General features: G+C 43.1%; 1 protein-coding gene across 6 annotated transcripts in view; it reads right to left on the bottom strand.

The window, feature by feature from the left end:
- RASSF8 (Ras association domain family member 8) overlaps window positions 1–20585 on the bottom strand; it is a 99586-nt gene that overhangs the window by 30058 nt on the left and 48943 nt on the right. For all 6 annotated transcript variants that reach the window (XM_053978489.1, XM_053978492.1, XM_053978487.1 and 3 more), the window contains 3 exons: window positions 17698–17893; window positions 2447–3336; window positions 333–477 (listed from right to left, as the gene is read on the bottom strand). In XM_053978489.1, coding sequence (XP_053834464.1) covers window positions 333–477; window positions 2447–3336; window positions 17698–17800 — 1138 coding nt within the window. In that variant the 5' untranslated portion in view covers window positions 17801–17893. The remainder of the gene's footprint in view (window positions 1–332; window positions 478–2446; window positions 3337–17697; window positions 17894–20585) is intronic.

Here is a 20585-nt window from a genome sequence, read left to right as displayed (position 1 = left end):
GTCAGATGTACGATCATGTTCTGTGCTGGCAGCCAGCCATGGCGGCCCCTCTTGAAAGCTGCAGACTTAATGCGTTGCTGATGGGACAAACGCATGCCCGGGCACAGTGGGAAAGAACATCTCCACATACTGCTCTTTATTTAGAGCCTGCTAAACCCTTGGAATGAAAAGAGGTACTCGACAATGTGCTCTCGTAGTGCTTGCTAATGTCTTCACTAAGGGAGCATTCACTTCACGTAGGAGTGCCAGCATTAAAGTAAGTGCAGCAGTAAAGACACCGCCGGCCCCTTCTCCCTCCTTCCCTCCCTCCCAAAGCATTGCGAGGGCTGCACCTCTCTCGAGCTCCGCATGTGGGGCCTCCACCTCCACCGGGTCTGCTGGCAGCACCGTCACCTTGGTTCCCGTTTGCTGGATGAACTGCTGCAGGTTAACCTGGCGCAGCTCCTTGGTCAGTTGCTCCAGTTCTTGTTCCCTGTCCTGCCAGGAAACAGAAAACATCTGCTGAGCAAATAAAGCAGCATTTCATGACCACATTTACAGCTGGGCAACTAATGCTTTTCCTTTTAATAAGAAAGCCTCCAATTTTTAAAGCTCAACTGCAAATTGATGAGTTGAAAGGTATTTGAATCTTGTGATTTAAAAAGCCAGTCAACACTCGCTAGCACTTACAGAATCACAGAATCAATTAGGTTGGAAAAGACCTCTGAGATCATTAAGTCCAACCCATGACCCTAATTGCGTTTTTCTTAATGTATTTTATTTTTATATTGCTTCTTGGGTGACTAGCAGCTGTTTCTCATACTACCTGAGAAAAACCTCGGCACATCAGCAAATAAAGGTAATAGTATGAATGCTGAAAACATAATCAACTGAGCAGCAGTCTGGCACCAAGTCTTACTTCTTCCTGAAGTGTCCAGCATGGCTTGGACAGCTCATTTAATTCTTCTGGTCTTAAATGGAGTAAAATTCTTTTCTCTTCTCATTCTTCTCATTTTCTATTTAAACTTTTTTTGGCCAGAACCTTCTCACTCTGCAAGGGTTTTGTGCAATGAAGCCAAAGCCTGGCTGGTTCCCCATTCCAAAGCACAGATGATAATTTAGGATCTTTTTCTGTACTTCTGTCACGATATGCAAAACTTACAGCTCTTACAGATTACAACAGTCTTGGACTATTATTATTCCCACACACAGAGGTTGAGCTGCTTTAATCTTTAACTTCAGGTATGCAATAAAATATTTGTCTATTTCCTCCCCTCTAAAGCTCCATAATGCATAGCTCAGTTTATTTTCTTGTGGACTTCCAGATTTGTGCACCTTTATGTTTAGAACAAGACTGGAAGATCTGAATTGAATGGGAACTTTCCCAAGAAAACAGACTATGAAAAGAACCAAGCCAGAAATATTTTTAACTCCATCATAGCCTCAGTAGACAAAACATAAAGATGTAGATGTAGTAGATGTACATAAGGATGTAGTAGATATAGTAGATGTACATAAAGAGGACTTGAAGCTTTCCATCAGTGCAAATCCTTAAGTGTAGCATATCTGGAAACTTAGCGTAGATAATCATGGCCAAAACTGCTTACAGTTTTCATCTATTTTGCTTTGGATTAAAAGATTTTTCCCCCCTCATCATCTAGTAAAACCAGCTCATACTGACATGGTTCTAAGACAGGAGTAAGGATACAAAATCCCTTTACATATTCACAGTGGAATCACCTTAATGTCACTGCAGAGCTGCAGAATATACTAACTGTGAATCAGCAAGGACCACAACTCCAACTGATGTATGGTGCCTTAGGACTACCTTACATGGCACATAACAATCCCAGGAGCTCCAATCTTTCCTCCATCTTCATCCAGCTCGCAGCTGGAGTTCCTTTATTCTTTCATGTTCTATCAAGTTCCAGGTGACATCATTAACTTTAGCAAGGAAACAGGGTCTGGATTCTCTTTTGACACATGTGCCACAAATGCCTGAGGTGTAGAGAAAATAAAATCCTGAACACCAGCCAGTCAGCCAGGAAAAGAGGGATGTTGTTCTTTAAAACCAAAGCCCTGTGAGGTTGCAGGTACTTTAGCTCTGTACCTTTCCAGGTGCTGCTTTTGGACTGTTTTTTGTAATTCATCTCTTTTGGTGGCAGACAAACCTAGCAAAGATCAGAACTTTATCCTCAGAAAATGCTATGATGGTGCAAATTACTGCTTTTCTTCTCAGATAGTTTGAATGCACAAGTTAAGCATAGGTGAAATAAAAACTATCTGCTCTCCAAAAAAACCCTACAAGCTGAAATGTGATTTGAAAAAAAAGCAACACGTTCTGCCTTTTACCATGATTCACTTTGGAAACTTCCTTGTGTTGTCTTTCATAGGCTTCAGATTTGTGTAAGAGAACTTAGTCACCGTCTTTGACTTTCTCTAGCTATGGATAAAATGACAGTCTTACCTGTAATCGCTTGGTAGCTTGGCCCAAAGACCTTTCTACTGCTTTAATGCCATTTTCCAATCTCAGACTCTGCTGGCCTTGAATATCAATTTCTCCCTTCACCTTCTCAATCTTTTCTTTGACCTCTTCTTCATTCACTTGGGACTCTTGAACTTCCCGCTGCAGCTTCTCTGCTTCAAGGCCACTCTCCATGTTGTGGATCTGAGACACATAGTCCTTGAGCTTGCTCTCACACTCCAGGATCCTCTGCCTCATCTCCTGCAGCTGCTCCATCAGTTGCTTTTCATTCTCCTGTTCAATCTGCAGCTCGTTTTCCCAGAACTCTTCCTCCTCAATCTCCACTTCATTCCGTTTGATCTTCTGCTCCAGTTTGAGGATTTCTTCTTCCAGACTGGTGTTGTACTTTTGCTCCCAGTAGCGGATCTCAGCTTCGTTGGACTCCAGCTGCTTCTCGATGTACTGAAGCTTCTCCGTCTGGAGGTGGATCAGTTTCTTCAACTCATCCGCTGTTGTTTTACAGTTGTTGAGCACCTTTTGCTTGAACTCGGATTCCTTGCTCTTCCCGAAGATGTCCATTAGCCCCTTGGCGCCGCCGGTGAAGGTGAGGGATTTCCTTTTCGGCTCCCTCCTCTTCATGGCCTTGTCCCCGGGCTGCCTCAGCTTGGCCAGGGGCGGCAAGCTCTGCCGGTACAGAGTCCTCTCGGGGATGCGCGCCACACTGTCTGACGTGGGCCGCTCGCTCAGGGAGGGCCCGGTGCGCCGCAGGATCAGCTGCACGTCGCTGGCGTACTGTCCCCACTTGTTGAGGGACACGATGGGGTTCTCGTGAGGCGCCAGGTGCCGCTCCGTGTCCCGCCACTTCTCGATCAGCGTGTAGCGCCCGGTGCGCCCTGCAAGGAAGCACAGCGTCAGCGCGGCCGCGGGGGGGCGCCACCGCTCCGCCCGTGAGGGACAGCACCGGGACAGGGGGACACGGCAGGACAGGACCGGGACAGGACCCTCTCGTCCCCCACAGGCTGTTTCAGCACACCTGCCCCTGTGCCCGCACATCACCGAGTTCGCCTCTAAACCCTCCCCGCGCAGGGCGGGAGCAGCAGCAGTGAAGGATTGACACCGTAAGAACCGCGGAACTGCGCAACCCCGAGGCTGCCGACAGGCTGGGACGGACTGAGATTCATGGAATCGCACAATGGTTTGGGTTGGAATGGACCTAAAGATCAGCCAGTTCCATCCCCCTGCCATGGGCAGGGACACCTGCCACTATCCCAGCTTGCTCAGAGCCACATCCAGCCTGGCGTTGGACAGTACCAGGGATCCAGGGGCAGCCACAGCTTCTCTGGGCAACCTGTGCCAGGGCCTCCCCACCCTCACAGGGAAGGACAAAGCAAGTGACCCGGCAGTGTTGGTAACTACCACCTACGTAAATACACCCAACGCGAACCTCTAGACCAAGAAAACAGGAACAGGAGTCCCAGATCTTTCATACAGCCATGCAGAAATATCAAATAGAGGCAGTGTGTTTACTGTTAGACTTTTCATCAGAGGCAGCTGTTAATGACTGACAGAGCCTCAGCTCCCCTGTTCGTGCCCTCCAGTTTGTTCAGACACTGATCCAGCCTGGGCCACAGCCTGTGATGCCCATGGCAGTGCTGTTGATGTGACAAACCTACAGTGAGGAGAGCTGAGGGACAAGAGCAGCAGAGCAGGGGCTGCCTAAACTGCAAACAAGCCATCGGGCTCCCTGCACAATGTCATCATCTGTAACAGCGGCTCCCACATCCCCACTAGGGTAACCCAGCCTTCAGGAGGAAACTCGAGTCCTTTCGTAAGTGCTGCGAGTTTTTCTAATCGCTCCGTTGACAATACAACTTATGTTCATGGCTTCATTTGGGTTCTCAAACACACCTAAATTCAGCTCAGCAGTCTTCCTCCTCCAATACCGCTTATGGGATATTTTTCTAAGCACTCTCACTACTCTGAAATGCAGCATTCTCCCTCTCCAGAAGAGTTTCCCTTGTCGAAGTATCCTCACTTAAAAGCCACAACATTATTTACAAGAAAATAGGAAAGATCAACTGCTTTTAAAACATTTGATGCTAATGAATTTCTGAACAGCTCCACAATTGCCATTAACCTTAAAAACATCATTAGCTACTTTCATGCATTACCTACATTCATTTTAATGAGAAATTATCATTCAAATTATTTTTTTTTAGCACATAAAAGCCTGAAATACCTGTCGTATATGCAACTACAGAAGGGAGGAGTTGGAAGAAATGTAGTTACCACTGGTAATGCATTTGATGTGTTCTCTTACCTTACACTACTTGCCCAATCATCACACTTTTCTCAAAAGGACAAAAATATCCTAATCTCAGGCTGGAGATCTGCCCCTGACCTCCAGTCACAACACTCACATGGACTCCTCACTTCAGATTTGTAAGAAACAAGCAGCACTGTGGTGATTAACACACTGTGTACCCCTATAAAATGGAACACTGACTTCTAAAGAGCTTCCTGAGCTACAACTACTGCATTGTTCTACTGTTCTTCTGCTCTCACTTTCTCACAATTAGCTCCCAAAGCAAAGAATAAGAACAACAATTGTCTGCAGAGGCACCTGGAGAACAGGTGGCTTTGGCTCATGGCTCATCCCAGAGGGATTGGCTGGCCCAGTCAGAAACCAAAATGTCCATGTTCACTTCCAAGTTAGGAGTGAGGGCTGAAAGATTTGGGTGATGGAAGTCAGCAAAACAAGGCAGGCAGTATGAGAACAGGAATCCACCACCCCAAATGTCATATAAATAAATGATTCTGGGTAGGGACTGGGGAAAAAAAGTGGGGAAAAGCCCCAAACCTATCAGCATACTAACACACTTGGCTAACACTCTCAGAAAGAGATTTAAGGCTTATTCTAATAAGGTTCTTCAAAATCAAGTTTATAAAGGTATATGGTGTAAAGTGAGAGATTTTTGCTAACTCACAATATTGCTAATTGATCCATGAAGATTTATAGTTTGTAGCAGGCATTGGTGTTGTTACAGGAAAAATAAACCTACTACTGTTTGCCTTAGCATATGAACAATAAATCCTGGAGAAGAAAAATTTAGTAAAAACATATCCCAGGACACAGGCTGCACTTCATTGCACTGTTTTGTTCATCTTAGAAGTTTCCAGCTTGTAATTATGGTTGTGCTACTAATGTTCACATTGTATCAGAATCAGTTAAGTTCAAAGTAATTCTGAAATTGCAAACTAGAGCAGGAGCAAGCAGAGTGCAGTTTCTATTCACTCTGCTATTAAATTCATTACTTAAAAGAAATTTAACAGAAGACCAAAAAAAAAGAGGGGGGAGGAGAATGAAACTCTAACAACCTTGACCAAAAATGAATCAAAGAATTAAGCATAGACTTGCCAAGAACTATTTTCATCTTAGCTTAGGGTTCCAAATCAACATGCAGCCCTAAATAATGAACTCGGCACTCAAGATCCACATAAAAGAAAGTGTTTTGTAGAAGTAATACTTGCACAGTTCAACAACCACACCTGGAGCTCAGGACTGCTCTAAAACAAAGCTATTCTCTTCCGAGATCATTACCCAGGTCTAGCGCTCAGCCTATGCATGACGCAGATTAACAATACCCAGACAACCACAACTGTGATGTTTGCCTACATTAAAGGGGATTAATTCACAAATGAAAGGGTGAATGAGTTAATTCAGAACTAATGACAGAGTATTTCAGAATACAGGCGTCTGTGTAGCAAACTGCTGATTTTGGTGCACAGCCACCACTGACAAGGAGAAAGCTGCTTGCCTGTGTTGTTGATGAGGAATAGTTTGATGCCTGCATGCTGCTTCTTGCCCTGTGTGTTTGTCCACAAGCTTCTGGACACAAAAAGCACCTGGCAGAACTCAGTCCAGCCTCTTTCATGCAGCCTTATTATTTTAAAAATTAAGTCGCATTCAGGTAATGGCCATGTATCAGCAATATATAGCATTCCTCAAATTACAGTGTGTTTCTCCAGCTGAATAGTATATTGATTCCCACCCAGAATTTTGCAGTATCTCCAGGGGAAGTTCAGTGACCAGTTCAGCAGTGAAACCCCCTGAACCAAAATTTTGCTTTAACTGCAACTAGAACATATTAGACTTTTTTTTAATACTTCTATCAAAGCCTTGTATTGATGGGAATGGTAGAGAAAACCATCCAGACAGACCCAAAAAAGCACAAGTAGTGTTGTGTTCTGTAGTTTCTTCTTCAGAAAACAGGAATTCAAGGGCTGGAAAAAGCACGGAACCTCTGCACCCTATTTTTCAGGTCCAGCTACTTCCTGGGCAGCAGGGGAAAGGTGGTTCTGCTCCATTCTGCTGAGACCCCCCTGCAGGGCTGCATCTAGCCCTGGGCCCAGCACAGGAAGGACAGGGAGCTGCTGGAGCCAGGCCAGAGCAGGGACACCAAAGGGATCAGAGTAACGGAGCAGCTCTGCTGGGAGGAAAGGAAGGCTTGAGGGAATTGGGATTGTTCAGCCTGGAGAAGAGAAGGCTTTGGGGTGACCTCATTGTGGCCTTGCAATGCCTGAAGGGAGCCCACAGGAAAGATGGAGAGAGACTCTTGACAAGGGCCTGGAGTGACAGGAGAAGGTGGAATGTCACACTGACAGAGAGCAGGTTTAGATTGGGTATTAGGAATAAATTGTTCCCTGTGAGGGTGTTGAGGCCCAGGCACAGGTTTCCCAGAGAAGCTGTGGCTGCCCCTGGATCCCTGTCAGCGTTCAAGGTTGGATGGGGCTCTGAGCAAGCTGGGATAGTGGCAGGTGTCCCTGCCCATGGCAGGGGACTGGGATGGGATGATCTTTAGGGTCCCTTCTGACCCAGGCCATTCTGTGATTACTATATGGTCCCCATAATGGGGACCTTACATGTACCATATGATATTGCCATCTTAAAACAATTACCAAAAATTTTATCTGTTTTCCAGACAGCAAATGACAAGCAATAACAGAAGGAGAAACATATTTCCATCCCTAAAGCACACTGCATCTGCACAAAGGGCAGTGTCAAGGTTAATAACCTACAGCTCCCTAAGCACATACATTTATCACAGGTTTTATTAATACAGGCACACCTTCAAAACAATAATTTATTTCAAAATTGAGAAAGACATCAGAAAAGGAAATATATGGACTCCAGAATGCTGATAATCTGACAGCCTGCAAAGAGTTGTCATGAGTAGTCTGAACCTGGATTTCTTGTGACATTAAATGGCAAACTGCACTCAGTGTCCTAGATCTGGCTCTGCTGCACAACCAAACACAAGCTCTGGACCCAAGTGTCCATGCCATGTGCCCAGCCACTGTAGTCTTAACTTGGGATTGATGTAATTTGCTAATTTAAACACAGATTCCATCACCATGAACAGTGATTAAACTAATGAAATACAGGTACACGGTAATGAACTTTTTTTTAGATGCTCAAGAGGCAGATTTTAAAATTATACTCCATGAAGGTAGTACGACAACATTACTCACTTCAAGCTCCTCTATATGCTTTAATATTTGCAGCTGACACAGTAGATGGAGCAACCATTTCTGCTGCCAAAAGTGAAAATGAAACTTCAAAGGAAAGCAGCAGTAGCAACACTCTTGGCAGGACTGTAACCTGAGAGGTCATCAATTCCTTTTTTCAGGACAGAAATTATTCATTCCATTACTCCCACCCAAAAGTCCACCATCCTCTACAAGCAAAGCATTTCGGGCACTACATTTATTTTGCTATGCAGGTAATATTATACACCATGAAAAAAAAGTATCTGTGCCTTATCTTTCCCATCAGACTACAAATGTTTATGCCAAGTGCCAAGCAAGATCCATCTTTCCATTAAGTGTCTCCCATGCTTCAGAGCTAGGACCTACAGCAGTGAGTCAGTGCAAGCAGATGACTCACTGCCCTGGTCTCACATAATTTCTGGGAAAAGTGGTGGGATGAGCAGTCTTAAATATGAGGGTTCCTCTCCTTCCCTAGAAAAGGGCTTGGGGTGGGCAGGAGTAGGTCTTTGTCACCAGAGGTCATAGAATCATTTAGGCTGGAAAAGACTGCCAAGATCATTGAGCCCAAGCTGTGCCCAATGCCCCCCTTGCCACCCAGCCCAGGGCACTGAGTGCTACATCCCAGTCATTCCCTGGACACCTCCAGGAATGGGGACTCCAAACCTCCCTAAGCACCCCTTCCAATGCTTAACCACCTTTTCCATTAAGAAATTCCTCCTGATGTCCAACCTGAACCTCCCCTGGCACAGTTTGAGGCCATTCCCTCTTGTCCTGTCCCTGTTCCCTGGGAGCAGAGCCTGACTTCCCCTGGCTGCCCCCTCCTGTCAGGGAGCACTCCAGACTTATCACAGTGCATAATAAGAATAAACACATTGTCACCTGCCTGCACACAGGTCTCCATGGAGGTAAAGCCAGACCTGCCAACACTTGGCTCAAGCCAAATCCAGACTGCCCACAGCACTGAAAAATGCACGTGGATACAGCTTTCTGACCCACTTGGTTTCCCAGAGACAGCCTTCCAGCCCTAGGCTGTCTTCTTTAACAAGGCAATGCAAAGAAAAAGTGGGTAAAAGTAGGCATGTGGTTAAAATCTTCTTAATATGTGGAACATGTGGGTGAAAATGCTCTGCTTACCAACGGGACAACAGCATTATCTCCTGAATCTTTAACAGCACTGACAGAAAAGTAATTGCTGGCAATTTTAATCAATCCAGGATGATCTGAACTCAGTATCTTTGAAATATGAAGCTGACATTTCATTCATTATGTGATACTTAAGTTAACATCCATAGCAATTAAAAAAAAATACTATTCTGGCTACCTGAAACTCATGAAATACCTAAGATAAGAGGAAAAAAAAAAAAGCAAAAAAAAAAACCCAACACCTTCAAAATAGAGATCAGAGTTTGCATTACTCCGGTTTCTTAACTCATGCTATATTTTGCAACCACATGTATGAAATACAATAGAAAATAGTGAGAGGAGTCCAGTCCTAGGAAGAAATATCCACAGAGATATACAGGTTCTATTTAAAGTCTGCTGAATTCTCTAGACACAGCAATCTCTCCATGTCTTTACCAGGACTGAAGCCTTAATTCATTACTTTTATCCTTGCTCTCAAAAAAAGGGTATGCAGGAGTTTAGCACAACCCAACAGAACAAAGCTCTCAGCCATCACTTCGTACTTTCAACTGCCTTTTTTCCCAGCACCCTGAGGTACTACACTTCTTTTAGAGCTGTGTCCTAAATAGGTGGAACAATGAGGAAGTTTAGCTGAGGTCACACAGCAACACGTGGCAAAGCACATATAGCAGCCCAGGTGCCTCTTGGTGAGGTTACTGTCACCAGACTTCTGAACCAGAAAGTTTATATGATCATACCATGGGATCACCACAAAGCACAGATTTCTTGTACTTATTATCCCTCTTAATGTCACTATTTGAAGTGGCAGAGAATGAAATCTTGGGGTTGAAAAAACACAAATTCTAAGCAGAACCTTAGCAGGGACATCTTCCACTATCCCAGGTTGCTCAGAGCCCCATCCAACCTGGCCTTGAACAGTTCCAGGGATGGGGCAGCCACAGCTCCTCTGGGCAACCTGTGCCAGGGCCTCACCACCCTCACAGGGAAGATTTTCTTCCTCATATCCAATCTAAACTTGCTCTGTCAATGTGAAGCTATTGCCACTTGTCCTGTCACAATATGGTTTTGTAAAATAAGTGATTTGATCTTTCCAGATACAACTCTGGCTGAGTCCTACAATGCTCTAACACATGTTTGAGACAGCACTCACATTTTAATACTCCATTTATCTTTAAGGAAAAATACTGAACTGGAAGGAAAAAAAGAAAAAAACCCTGATGGCTGCATTTGTTTAACTTTAAAAAGAGACAGCTGTACTTCTTCTTCAGTGAAGTGCCGCTCATGATTCTCCAGCCAGAAGCACCAAAATCCACAGCACTATTTAAAGCAAGTCTGCCAATTTAATTATTTGCCATAGAAAATTACAGGGAGGAGCGCAGAAGGTTTCTTCTGGTAAGAAATTCAAGCTTCATGTCTCTAGACCGAAATATTCAATTTCTAGGAAACAAACATGTCATTCTGAGCAGAGGAGACGTATTCCAGGCTCCAGGGGTAAAAGAAATCACAACAAATGCAATAAAAATCCTCATGGGGGCTTGAAGTGGTGAGCAGCGCTTCTGAAGGAACAGGACAAGTGTATTTGTGACTGCACTATTTGTAACCACATTCCTTTGGAAGATTTTTTATTTTTTGTGTTTGAATGGAAAACAACCAGTAAAATTTTAAAAAATCTATAGTTAAACTCCATTTGCCTAACCATCAGCTAAAATGATTGACTCATTTTTTTTAGGATACACCTGCTTTTCCCCTTACTATTACAATGACTTTTTGAGAGGAGTCACTATACTCACACACATTCAAAACAGACCTTTGGCTGGATTCATCAACCATCTCATCACACACAAAGTTTGAAAGTATCAACAACTCTCTTTTTCCTTTTTTTCAGTTGTCCAAATTATGAAGAGGAATCAAAATGACCAAGGAATGTTTATATGAAGCCATTCCGGTTTTCACAAAATGCACAGAAAACTTAGCAGAGAATGGGCTGTCAAATGCACATTTTTAAGAGACAAGGATGAACCTTGGAAAAGCTCATCTTTCCTGGCAAAAATATTTTTAAAACAAGACTCATGGTTCTCTATTTAAACTGTGTGCTGAAGTGTATTTTTGTTTTGGTGAGGGCTGTGTTTCTCATGATGAAACAATCACTTCTCTTATTTGTATTAAAAAGGCAAATCTTATTCATCACTTGCAAAGAGTTTGAGTTAAAAAGAAAATAAAGCAGATGTAGATAAAACTCATAAAAGGTAGTATCAAGTGTTTCTTCAGATCCCAGTGAGAGATGATTTCACTCTCTGGAAACTTGTAGCTGAATAGTTTTATGTCTGTCTTGAACAGAATTCCAGTGACCCACCCTCCAGCTAAGGCAATTCCAACTCCTTCTAAGTTACAGATACAGACAATTTTAGTATCCAAAGTTATATCCAACTGATATTATTCTCTCTTGCAATAAATTTGTCGTGGTTTGACATGGAAGTAAATTTTTTCCAGGAAGTTAGGTCAAACCAATCAGTGGTTAAGTTTAGATATTGGCACCTGGAGTGACCACTGAAAGTATAGACACGCCTCTGAGAACACAGGGGGTTAAAAGCAAGAACTCCCAGGAAAACTCTCTCTTTTAGTTCAGGTCGTCAGAGAGTGCAGACTCCCCCCCTGCCCAGCCTTAGGCTGGGTGGGGGAGGGGAAGCCACGCGGCCTTGCCGAGGTAGGCCGAGGGGAGCTGAAGGTCTAGAGCCAAGCCAGCTCCTGTAGACAGAAAGGTAGAGAGAAGCAGAGATGCCTTTGCCCCCCCCCCCCCCCCCCAGAGGGAAAGAGACAGAGAGCCTGGCGGCACCTAGAAATTTGCCGGCAGAAGAGAAGGAGAAGAGAGGGGAATGCCCAGCGTGAGAGGCAGAACGCTAGACTGAGATATCAGCCGTCCAGAGAGTCTGAACTTTTAACCCTTTCCAAGAAATGAGGGCTTTTTAAAAGTATTACTCCTCCTTGATTTGTAGTAGAAAAGAGATAGTCCGAGAACTGAGATGTTAAAAGAAGAAATATTTAAGTAGGAAGAGATAATAGAGTAGCTTTTAGCTGGACTTTTCTTGTTAGCCATAGACTGAACCAAACTCTCCTGCAATAGAGACTGCATTTTAAGGGGATGCAGTAGTAACCCAGAGAGACCTGTTTCAGCTTCAAGCAGCACAAAAATAGCGAGAAACGAAGAAAGCTAAAAAGGGAATAGTGATACCCTCTGTCTTCAAGAAAAAGATGAGTCCTGTTTTTAGACCCCTCGGCCCCAAGGGAAAATGAGGGGGACTGTAGTCCCAAGATGAAAAACTGAACTGTTGTATCTTTAAGTCCGTGGCAAAGCATCCTTAAAAGAGCCCTATGAGCAATCTGTCCATGCACAGTAGTAAGAACACTGTAACATAGAATAGAGAGTGTCACACTAGCAGATTTTTTTCTTCCAGGCAGTAGCCATGTGTAACAAGGAAACACAGAGTAGCAGCTGTGTTTCCTAGGGAGTCTGTAGTACAAGAGAGACTTCTCTCTCCCTTAATAGTTTGAGTATAGATTACCTGAAAAGTAGTAATTTAATCAAGAATCCCAAGTGATGTTTCATAGCTGGGTGTTTTTAGAATTAAGAAGAAGAAAAGTAGTTTAAAAAGTCTTCATCCTAGATTTAGTTTATGTGTTTTCTGTATTAGTAGTAGTTTAATAAAGTTTTTTTTCCTTTGTTATTAAGCTTGAGCCTGCTCTGCTCTGTTCCTAATAACATCTCACAACATTTATTTAAAAAAAGTGCATTTTCATAAGAACACTAGCATTGCACCAGTGTCCAACCATAACAAAATTACATACACATTTTTTAAAATAAGCTTTGTTGGGGCATCAAACAAGACAACTCTCCCTTCTTTTTTTGTTTTAAAGAATGAAGGGGCATTTGAGACTGAGATTTAACTTCAATCCAAACAGAAATATATTTTAAAAAACCAAACAAACAAACAAACAAAAAAAAACCACCAAACCCCAAAAAAAAAACAAACAAAAAAAACCAACAAAAAACAAAAACAAAAAACAAAAAACAAACAAACAAAAAAACCAAACAAACAAAAAAAACCACAAAAACAAAAAAAACCCCAACCAAAAAACCCTAAAATTCTTACTTTGGATAGTAATTTCCTGTTCTGTAATGATCAAGCAATGGGCAGCAGGGGAAGGGGAAGGAGCTCACAGTATAAAAACAGGTAACACAAATGTTATTTATCAGGAGTACAGCCCCAGAGAGAGACTTTTTACTGGAAGAGCTCCAATTCCTAAGGAATCAAGGAGCATTAGCCAGGCAAGTTTTAGTGACAGAATGCCATGGCCAAAGGATTAGACACTGCATATGGAACAGAACTTCTTACAAAGGCTCATAGCCCAGTATAACTTGATTTTTTTTATCCTAAAATAGCCCTAGAAGATGAAAAAAGAAAACAAAAAAAACCAAGAAACGTTTGTATCCTGAAGTTGTTACTGAATTTTCATGACATGGGGGAAGAGTTGGAAAGTGCATAGATGGAAATCTTTTTGTTGCTTTTATCACAGCAGGAGATCAGTAGACATTGATCAAGTGACAGCAAAAGGCACTTTTTAAAATACAAGAAATTCCATTTAAGGACAACACACTCTGACTGCCAGGGTGAGTGAACACTGCTACAATCAGGTCTCCACACTTGTGCACGTTCAGAACCCAGCTGTCCCTGGTCCTGAGCAACCTGCTCTGCCTGGCCCTACTCTGAGCAGCAGAGTTGGATACTGGCCAAAGGTGCCTTCTAACCACAGCTCTATACTAATTCTCATTTTCCTCTTTTTGAAACACTGGACAAAGTTTTATTTTTCATATATCTAAAATAGAGGCAGCTTCATTTGTCCATGAGAAGCTTCTTAATTATGGTTGTCTTAATCCAGGTATCTTTGGCTTGTGCTTTCCTCAGTGGATATGGCTGCAAAATAAGCCAGTTTTCAGATATTTCAGACACTCCACTTCAAGAAAATAATATATTTCTTGCAATTCACATTTCAGGCTCAGTGAAGAAGATTGTGTTTTGTGTGTTGCACGCTTTAAGTCAAGGACCTAGTAATAAACTGGAAGGCACAACAAAACAAAAGGAGTATCTCACAAACTTTACAGACAGACAAAATAATCCTGAGTGCAGCCAAGTTATGTGACTGCTGAAGGAGCCAGACTGCAAAGTGGAAAATCCCATCAGAGCCAAGCAAGGAGGAAGCCAGCTAAGACTGGCTACTTTCCACCACCAAATGTCAGGTGAGAGAGGGATCCATTTTCATAGATTCCCATTCAAATTCAAGTGACAATTACTCCTGGTAAGCTGGGACCTACAGCCAAATCACAGGGGCAGCCAGATGGGTCTGTCCTGATGAATGACCTGACAGGAGGGCCAAGAAAGCCCTCCCTGCCAAAGACACACAGGTGTAATTTATATGGGGCCTTGTAACAGTGCAACAGTGCCTGATACTGTCCTAACTGTCCCAGCAAGAGGGGAATTGTTCTGGGGATCTTCTAGAGAGGGTATTTGCTTTGGGAAGGAATTTCCAAAGGAATATTGGCTCTGGTTGGAGCTGAAATTTATCTCGGCATGGAAGCAGAGTCGCCTGTTCCAGACAAACTAGTGACGCGTCACAGAAAAGGAAGTCTGCAGAGCTGACAAAACCTCTGTGTGTTTCCAAGGCTGAGGGAGTCTTTACAGAGTTCAGGCTAATAATTGAGGATACAGAAGAAAACCCAAGGAGAAATTACACAGGAGAACCTTAAATTACTGTCTAGAACTGGGAGTCTGATATTTCTGTGGGAGAAGGCAAAGGAAACAGAATGAAATTTATATTGAAAACAAAGTGAAGAACAAAAGTTTCACAACCACTTCATTATTTCCAAACATGTATCAACTTAATCACGACTAGAAAATGATCATGCTAGCAGAATTGTTTCTCAAAAATCCTGCAGGCAGAAAAAGATATGGAAGCAAATGATGAGCCAACTACCATTAAACAAAAAGCTGCAATTAAACCAGTAAAGAAACATTTAACAATTTGACATCAATTACAAGACTTGAGAGACAAACTGATTTCCTACAATTTTTAAATGAAGCTTTAAAAGTTATTTGGTACTGTTATGGTTTGACACTGGCGCAATGCCAGCGCCCCCATGAAAATACACCTTCCCAAATAAATGCTGTGAGATGTTATCAGGAACAGAGCAGAGCAGGCCTAAACTTAATAATAAAGGAAAAAAACTTTATTAAACTACTACTACTATAGAAGACACACACACTAAATCCAGGATGAGGACCCTCTAGAACACCCCTCCTCTTCTCAATTTCTAAAACAACTACCATGAAACATCACCCGGGATTCCTGATTAAACTACCACCCTTCAGATAATCAATACTCAGTCTATCAAGGGAGAGAGGAGTCTCTCTTGCGCCATAGACCACCCCCCCCCACCCCCCCCCCCAGGAAACACAGTTGCCACCTCCTGTGTTTCCATGTCACACATGGCAACTGCCCGGAAATAATCTGCCAGTGTGACACTCTCCTTTCCATGTCACAGTGCTCTCACCACTGTGCATGGACAGACTGCCCATAGGGCTCCTTTAAGGATGCTTTGCCATGGACCAAAAGAGACAACAGTTCAGCTTCTCATCTTGGGACTACAGTCCCCCCCGTTTTCCCCTGGGGCCAAGGGTCCAGGAACAGAGATCATCTTCTTCCTGAAGACAGAGGGCATCACCATTCTCTCCTCAGCTTTCCTCTGTTCTTGCCATTCCTGTGCTGGTGGTTGCTGAAGTAGGTCTACTTGGGTCACCACTGCATCCCCCTAAAATGCAGTCTCTATTGCAGGAGAATTTGGTTCAGTCTATGGCTAACAAAAAAGTTCAGCAAAAAGCTACTCCATCATCTCTTCCCACCTAAAAATTTCTTCTTCTAACATCTCAGGTCCCGGACTGTCTCTCTTCCACTACAAATCGAGGAGGAGTAATATTTTACAAAGCCCTCATTTCCCAGGAAAGGGTTAAAAGTTCAGACTCCCTGGATGGCTGAAATCTCTGCCCAGCACTCTCAACTCCCACACTGGGCATCATCCCCCGCCTTTCTCCTTCTCCTCTACTGGCAAATTTCTAAGTGCCGTCAGGCTCTCTGTCTCTATCCCTCTTGTAGGGGGGGACAAAGGCATCTCCGTTTCTCTCCACCCTTCTGTCCGCAGGAGCTGGCTCAGTTCCAGATCTTCAGCCCCCTCGGCCTACCTGGACATGGCCGCGTGGCTTCCCCTCCCCCACCCAGCCCGTAGCTGGGCAGGGGAGAGTCTGCACTCTCTGACAACCAGAACCAAAGAGACAGTACCCCTGGGAATTCTTACTTTTAACCCCCTGTGTTCTCAGAAGTGTGTCCATACTTTCAGTAGTCACTCCAGGTGCCAATATCCAAACCTAACCACTGATTAGTTTGACCCAACTTCCTGAAAAAAAAATCACTTCCATATCAAACCACAACAGGTGCATATAGCTAGCATTTTGTTCAAACCTTTTAAAGTATAAAACAAATAAATTCCAGTCTTCCACGCCATCAGATGAAAGTAGATGGAAATTATGTTTAGAAGTCTAACATTTAAATAAATAAACATCAATTTCAGAGAAACTGACTTTGTGCTTACAGGGAAAATATCTTGCTGATATTCATAGGTCTACCTTTCTATTAGAAAATCATTATTTTCTAATTGAGTCATTTTTTCAAATTGCTAATACAATCTTGCAAAACTGCTGGCATTCTGAAAAATGCAGAAGCTCATGTTTAAATTATAATTTTAGTTAAAACATAGGTTTTAGTGCTTAAATGTAAACAGTACATAAAGCCAATTATAACATTTTAGCGAAGAGTAAGTATCACATAGGAAAAAACTGACGGGATGAGGTTGCGGCTTATTCAGAATGCCCTTAATCACTGAGAAATATCTTACAAGACTTTCCTGTGTAGGAGCCTGAGAGATTTTATTTTTCTCTTCTAAACTGCTCAGCAAAGGGCTAACAGTGTAAAGACTTCCAAGTTACCCTTTCATGAGCAGTGAGTTATGTGGCATGCAGGAGTCAGATACCTATTTCAGTGATCTATACTATTCCCAATACAGATAAAGATACTTACAGTGGATATAATTTCAATGAACATAATTAGCCAACCAATTATACTGCATTGCTTTTATGTTTTCTTTGGTACTCAGAATACTGACAGTTTAGCACCTTCCTTAGTCCAGGCTGTATTTACAACAACCAATGGCAGCATAATTATTACTTAGAGTATAAATTTTTACTGAAGGAAAGGTTATAGATTTCAAAATGTTTTTTTTTCTTTCTTTTCAGTCCCTCTCTGGCAGGTGAAAAATCCAAGGCTACAAGTTTACACTGCAAGATTATCCCACTGTGCACTGCATTTTCTGCCCTGCTGGTACCCAGTGCTCCCTCACCTCCCCTGGGTTTAGCTTCACCAAAAAAGCTTCACCCCACTTCCCATCTGGCAGTACTCACCAATAGCCTGAGCAAGGGCTATTACAACTTCCTGGCATGTTGTGACTTCGGTGACCCCGCACACAATTCTCTGCACTCCATCCACCCATACTTTGAGCTCCATGGTTCACCAGATCATCCAAGAGCCATGAATGCAAATCAGTCAAGTCATTCTTGCAGCTGCACCAAAGACAATGCAGCTGACTTCCTGCAGCAGCTGGAATAGAGAAAAATCCTGGTGTTTAGAGCAAAGAATCACCAGTTTCAAAAGTTGACAATTTCACCTTGACATCTATCAGGTAGGAGAACCAACAAAACCTTCTTTCTTTCAAAACAACAACAGGAACCACACATTCATGCATTTTGGGGGCAAAGTGACTGGAAAGTGCCCAGCAGAAAAGGACAGGGGGTGCTGGTCAACAGCAGCTGAATATGAGCCAGATGTGCCCAGGTGGGCAAGAAGGTCAGTGGCACCTGGGCTGGGTCAGCAATGGTATGGCCAGCAGAGCCAGGGCAGTGACAGTCCCCCTGCTGTGGACACTGGTAAGGCCAAACCTCAAATCTGTATCCAGTTCTGGGAAGGGAACAGCACTGGGGAAGGGGCTGGACTACAAATCTGATGAAGAGCAGCTGAGGGAGCTGGGAAAGGGGCTCAGCCTGGAGAAAAGGAGGCTGAGGAGGAACCTTCTGGCTCTCCACAACACCCTGACAGGAGGGGAGAGGCAGGGGTAGTTTGGGCTCTGCTCCCAGAGAATAGCCTCAAGTTGTGCCAGGGGAGGCTCATGTTGGATATCCGGAGGAATTTAATCATGAATGGTTTGTCAAGCACTGGAAGGGGCTGCCCAGGGAGGTTTGTAGTCCCTACCACTGGAGGTGGCCAAGAAAGGACTCGATGTGGCACTCAGTGCTCTGGGCTTGGTGACAAGGTGGGGATCGGGCACAGGTTGGACTTGGTGTTCTTGTCCAACCTCAATAATTGTATGATTCCATTCTAGGATCCCATACTTTAACAATGTCTACCTCTTCTGCAGACTTACCCAAAGTTTCATTACAGTTTATTTCCTAAAATTTTTTGAGTTGTTACAAAAAGAACACCCAGAGAAATAGCACTAAATAAACAACTCCAGAATAAACTCGTAACAGTTTCCAGTAACAGGTGCCCCTATTCCTTTATATGCTGCTTGAATGTTTCCAGGGACTAGTAAGGATGCTTTCAGTGTTTGTTCAATCATTTCTAGCAGGCGGAGCTGCAGAAAAACAAGGGGGAAACATTTTTAATTACAGCCATCCATGAGAATTCAACTTTTGTCTCTCTGCAGAAGCAGCTGAAGGTTCCTATTCCCAACAAACCTATGCATTTTGTACCAGAGCCCAGAGAGCAAAGCGAGCAGACAGATTGCTTCTCTCTCCCTCTAAAACAAGGGGATGCATCAGGGAAAGTGTTGTAGGGGTGGTTTAACCCCTGCCAGCACTGTGCTGGTTCTGTGAGGAATAAGATGTTGTCTGATGTCTTTTCCTAGCTTTTTTCCATAGGCTCTGCAATAATACTACGCAAAAAAATTTTGTAGTAACCCTACTAAAAACTGTTGTCTTCAAAAGATAGAATGTTCCCTCAAAAATGAAACCAAATCACCAATAATGATGATTAAGTCTTAAAAAAACCCCAGAAACTAACAAGAAAGCAGACACCCAAAAGCAACCTACAAACCAACCAACAATAAAAAAACCAAACTCAAAGAAAACCTAATGAGACAGCAGGGCTGCTTAAGCAGATAGAGGGAAAAGAAATGGAGATAACACAATAAAAGCAGCTCATGTACTCAGGTAATCCCACATGGATAAAGTGATAAAACTAAAGACAGTATTTTTGAAGAATTAAGTGCAAAGAAAACAGATAACACAGGGATGGAGTAAAAGAAATCTGAAAATTAGGGGAGATGAGTGAAGACAGGCAGGGTGGAGTTACACGAGAAACATGGAATCTGATGATGCTGATGGACTGAACAGAACTGCACCACATGGAGGCAGAAATGCAGAGAACACTACATAAATACCTAGTCCTGTTCACATTTACAGTCTAACCAGAGCTGCTTTCTCCTGCGGATGTGAACATCTCTTCCTGTATCTAAAAGATGAACCACTGCAGCCCCCAAGCTAGAGGGGAAAAGTGACTTCCCATCTACAACCAAAGCATTCACCCAGGAGATGACAAATGCTGACACGATGCAGAGGACACCTGGCAGGCTGGTGCAGCAACAACCTCAAAGCCCGTTAGAGCCCCACCACATCAACAGGATGAGCTTTAGCAGAAAAGCACCAAACAGTAAAGTCAGGCCAGCAAACACCCCCAAAATCCTGCCCAAACCTACCTGTTCAGAAGTATATGCAAAATTTATAAGTAAAACCAGATCTCAAATATACTTGCACACTCAACAGAAACGTGATCACTTGTAAGAATATAAATGTATACAGAAATAGTCTTTTGAGACATGAATAAGAACCTGAAAACCCAAAGAGGTTTTGATAAACATTTTCCCACATAAAGCTAGCTAATTCAAAGAAAACTTCTATCTGCATAAACATTAACCATGTACAAACACAGAAACACTTCACTCAGGTTAATACCATTTTAATGTACCAATAAGCTAAGCAGAAGAAAATCTTTTACCAGCCTGTAACATAGCAGTGACTGAGAAAACACCTCACAGGTCTCATCAGTGACCTCTGCTATTTATTCTTGGACCAGTTGTCTTCACAAATAAACAGACCTCACATTCCAAGCCTAGCTGTAAGAAACTTAATTAATTAACTTAATAACTTGCTGTGGGGTTGAATAGTTCAGATTTCCTGGCACTGACCAAGCCATCTCTCCAAGTGACAATGCACACGTCAGCAAAGCATCCGACGGC

Source organism: Vidua macroura, chromosome 5 (genome assembly GCF_024509145.1).
Source record: "Vidua macroura isolate BioBank_ID:100142 chromosome 5, ASM2450914v1, whole genome shotgun sequence".
NCBI classification, from domain to species: domain Eukaryota; kingdom Metazoa; phylum Chordata; class Aves; order Passeriformes; family Viduidae; genus Vidua; species Vidua macroura.
This window is presented reverse-complemented; position numbering and strand designations above follow the sequence as displayed.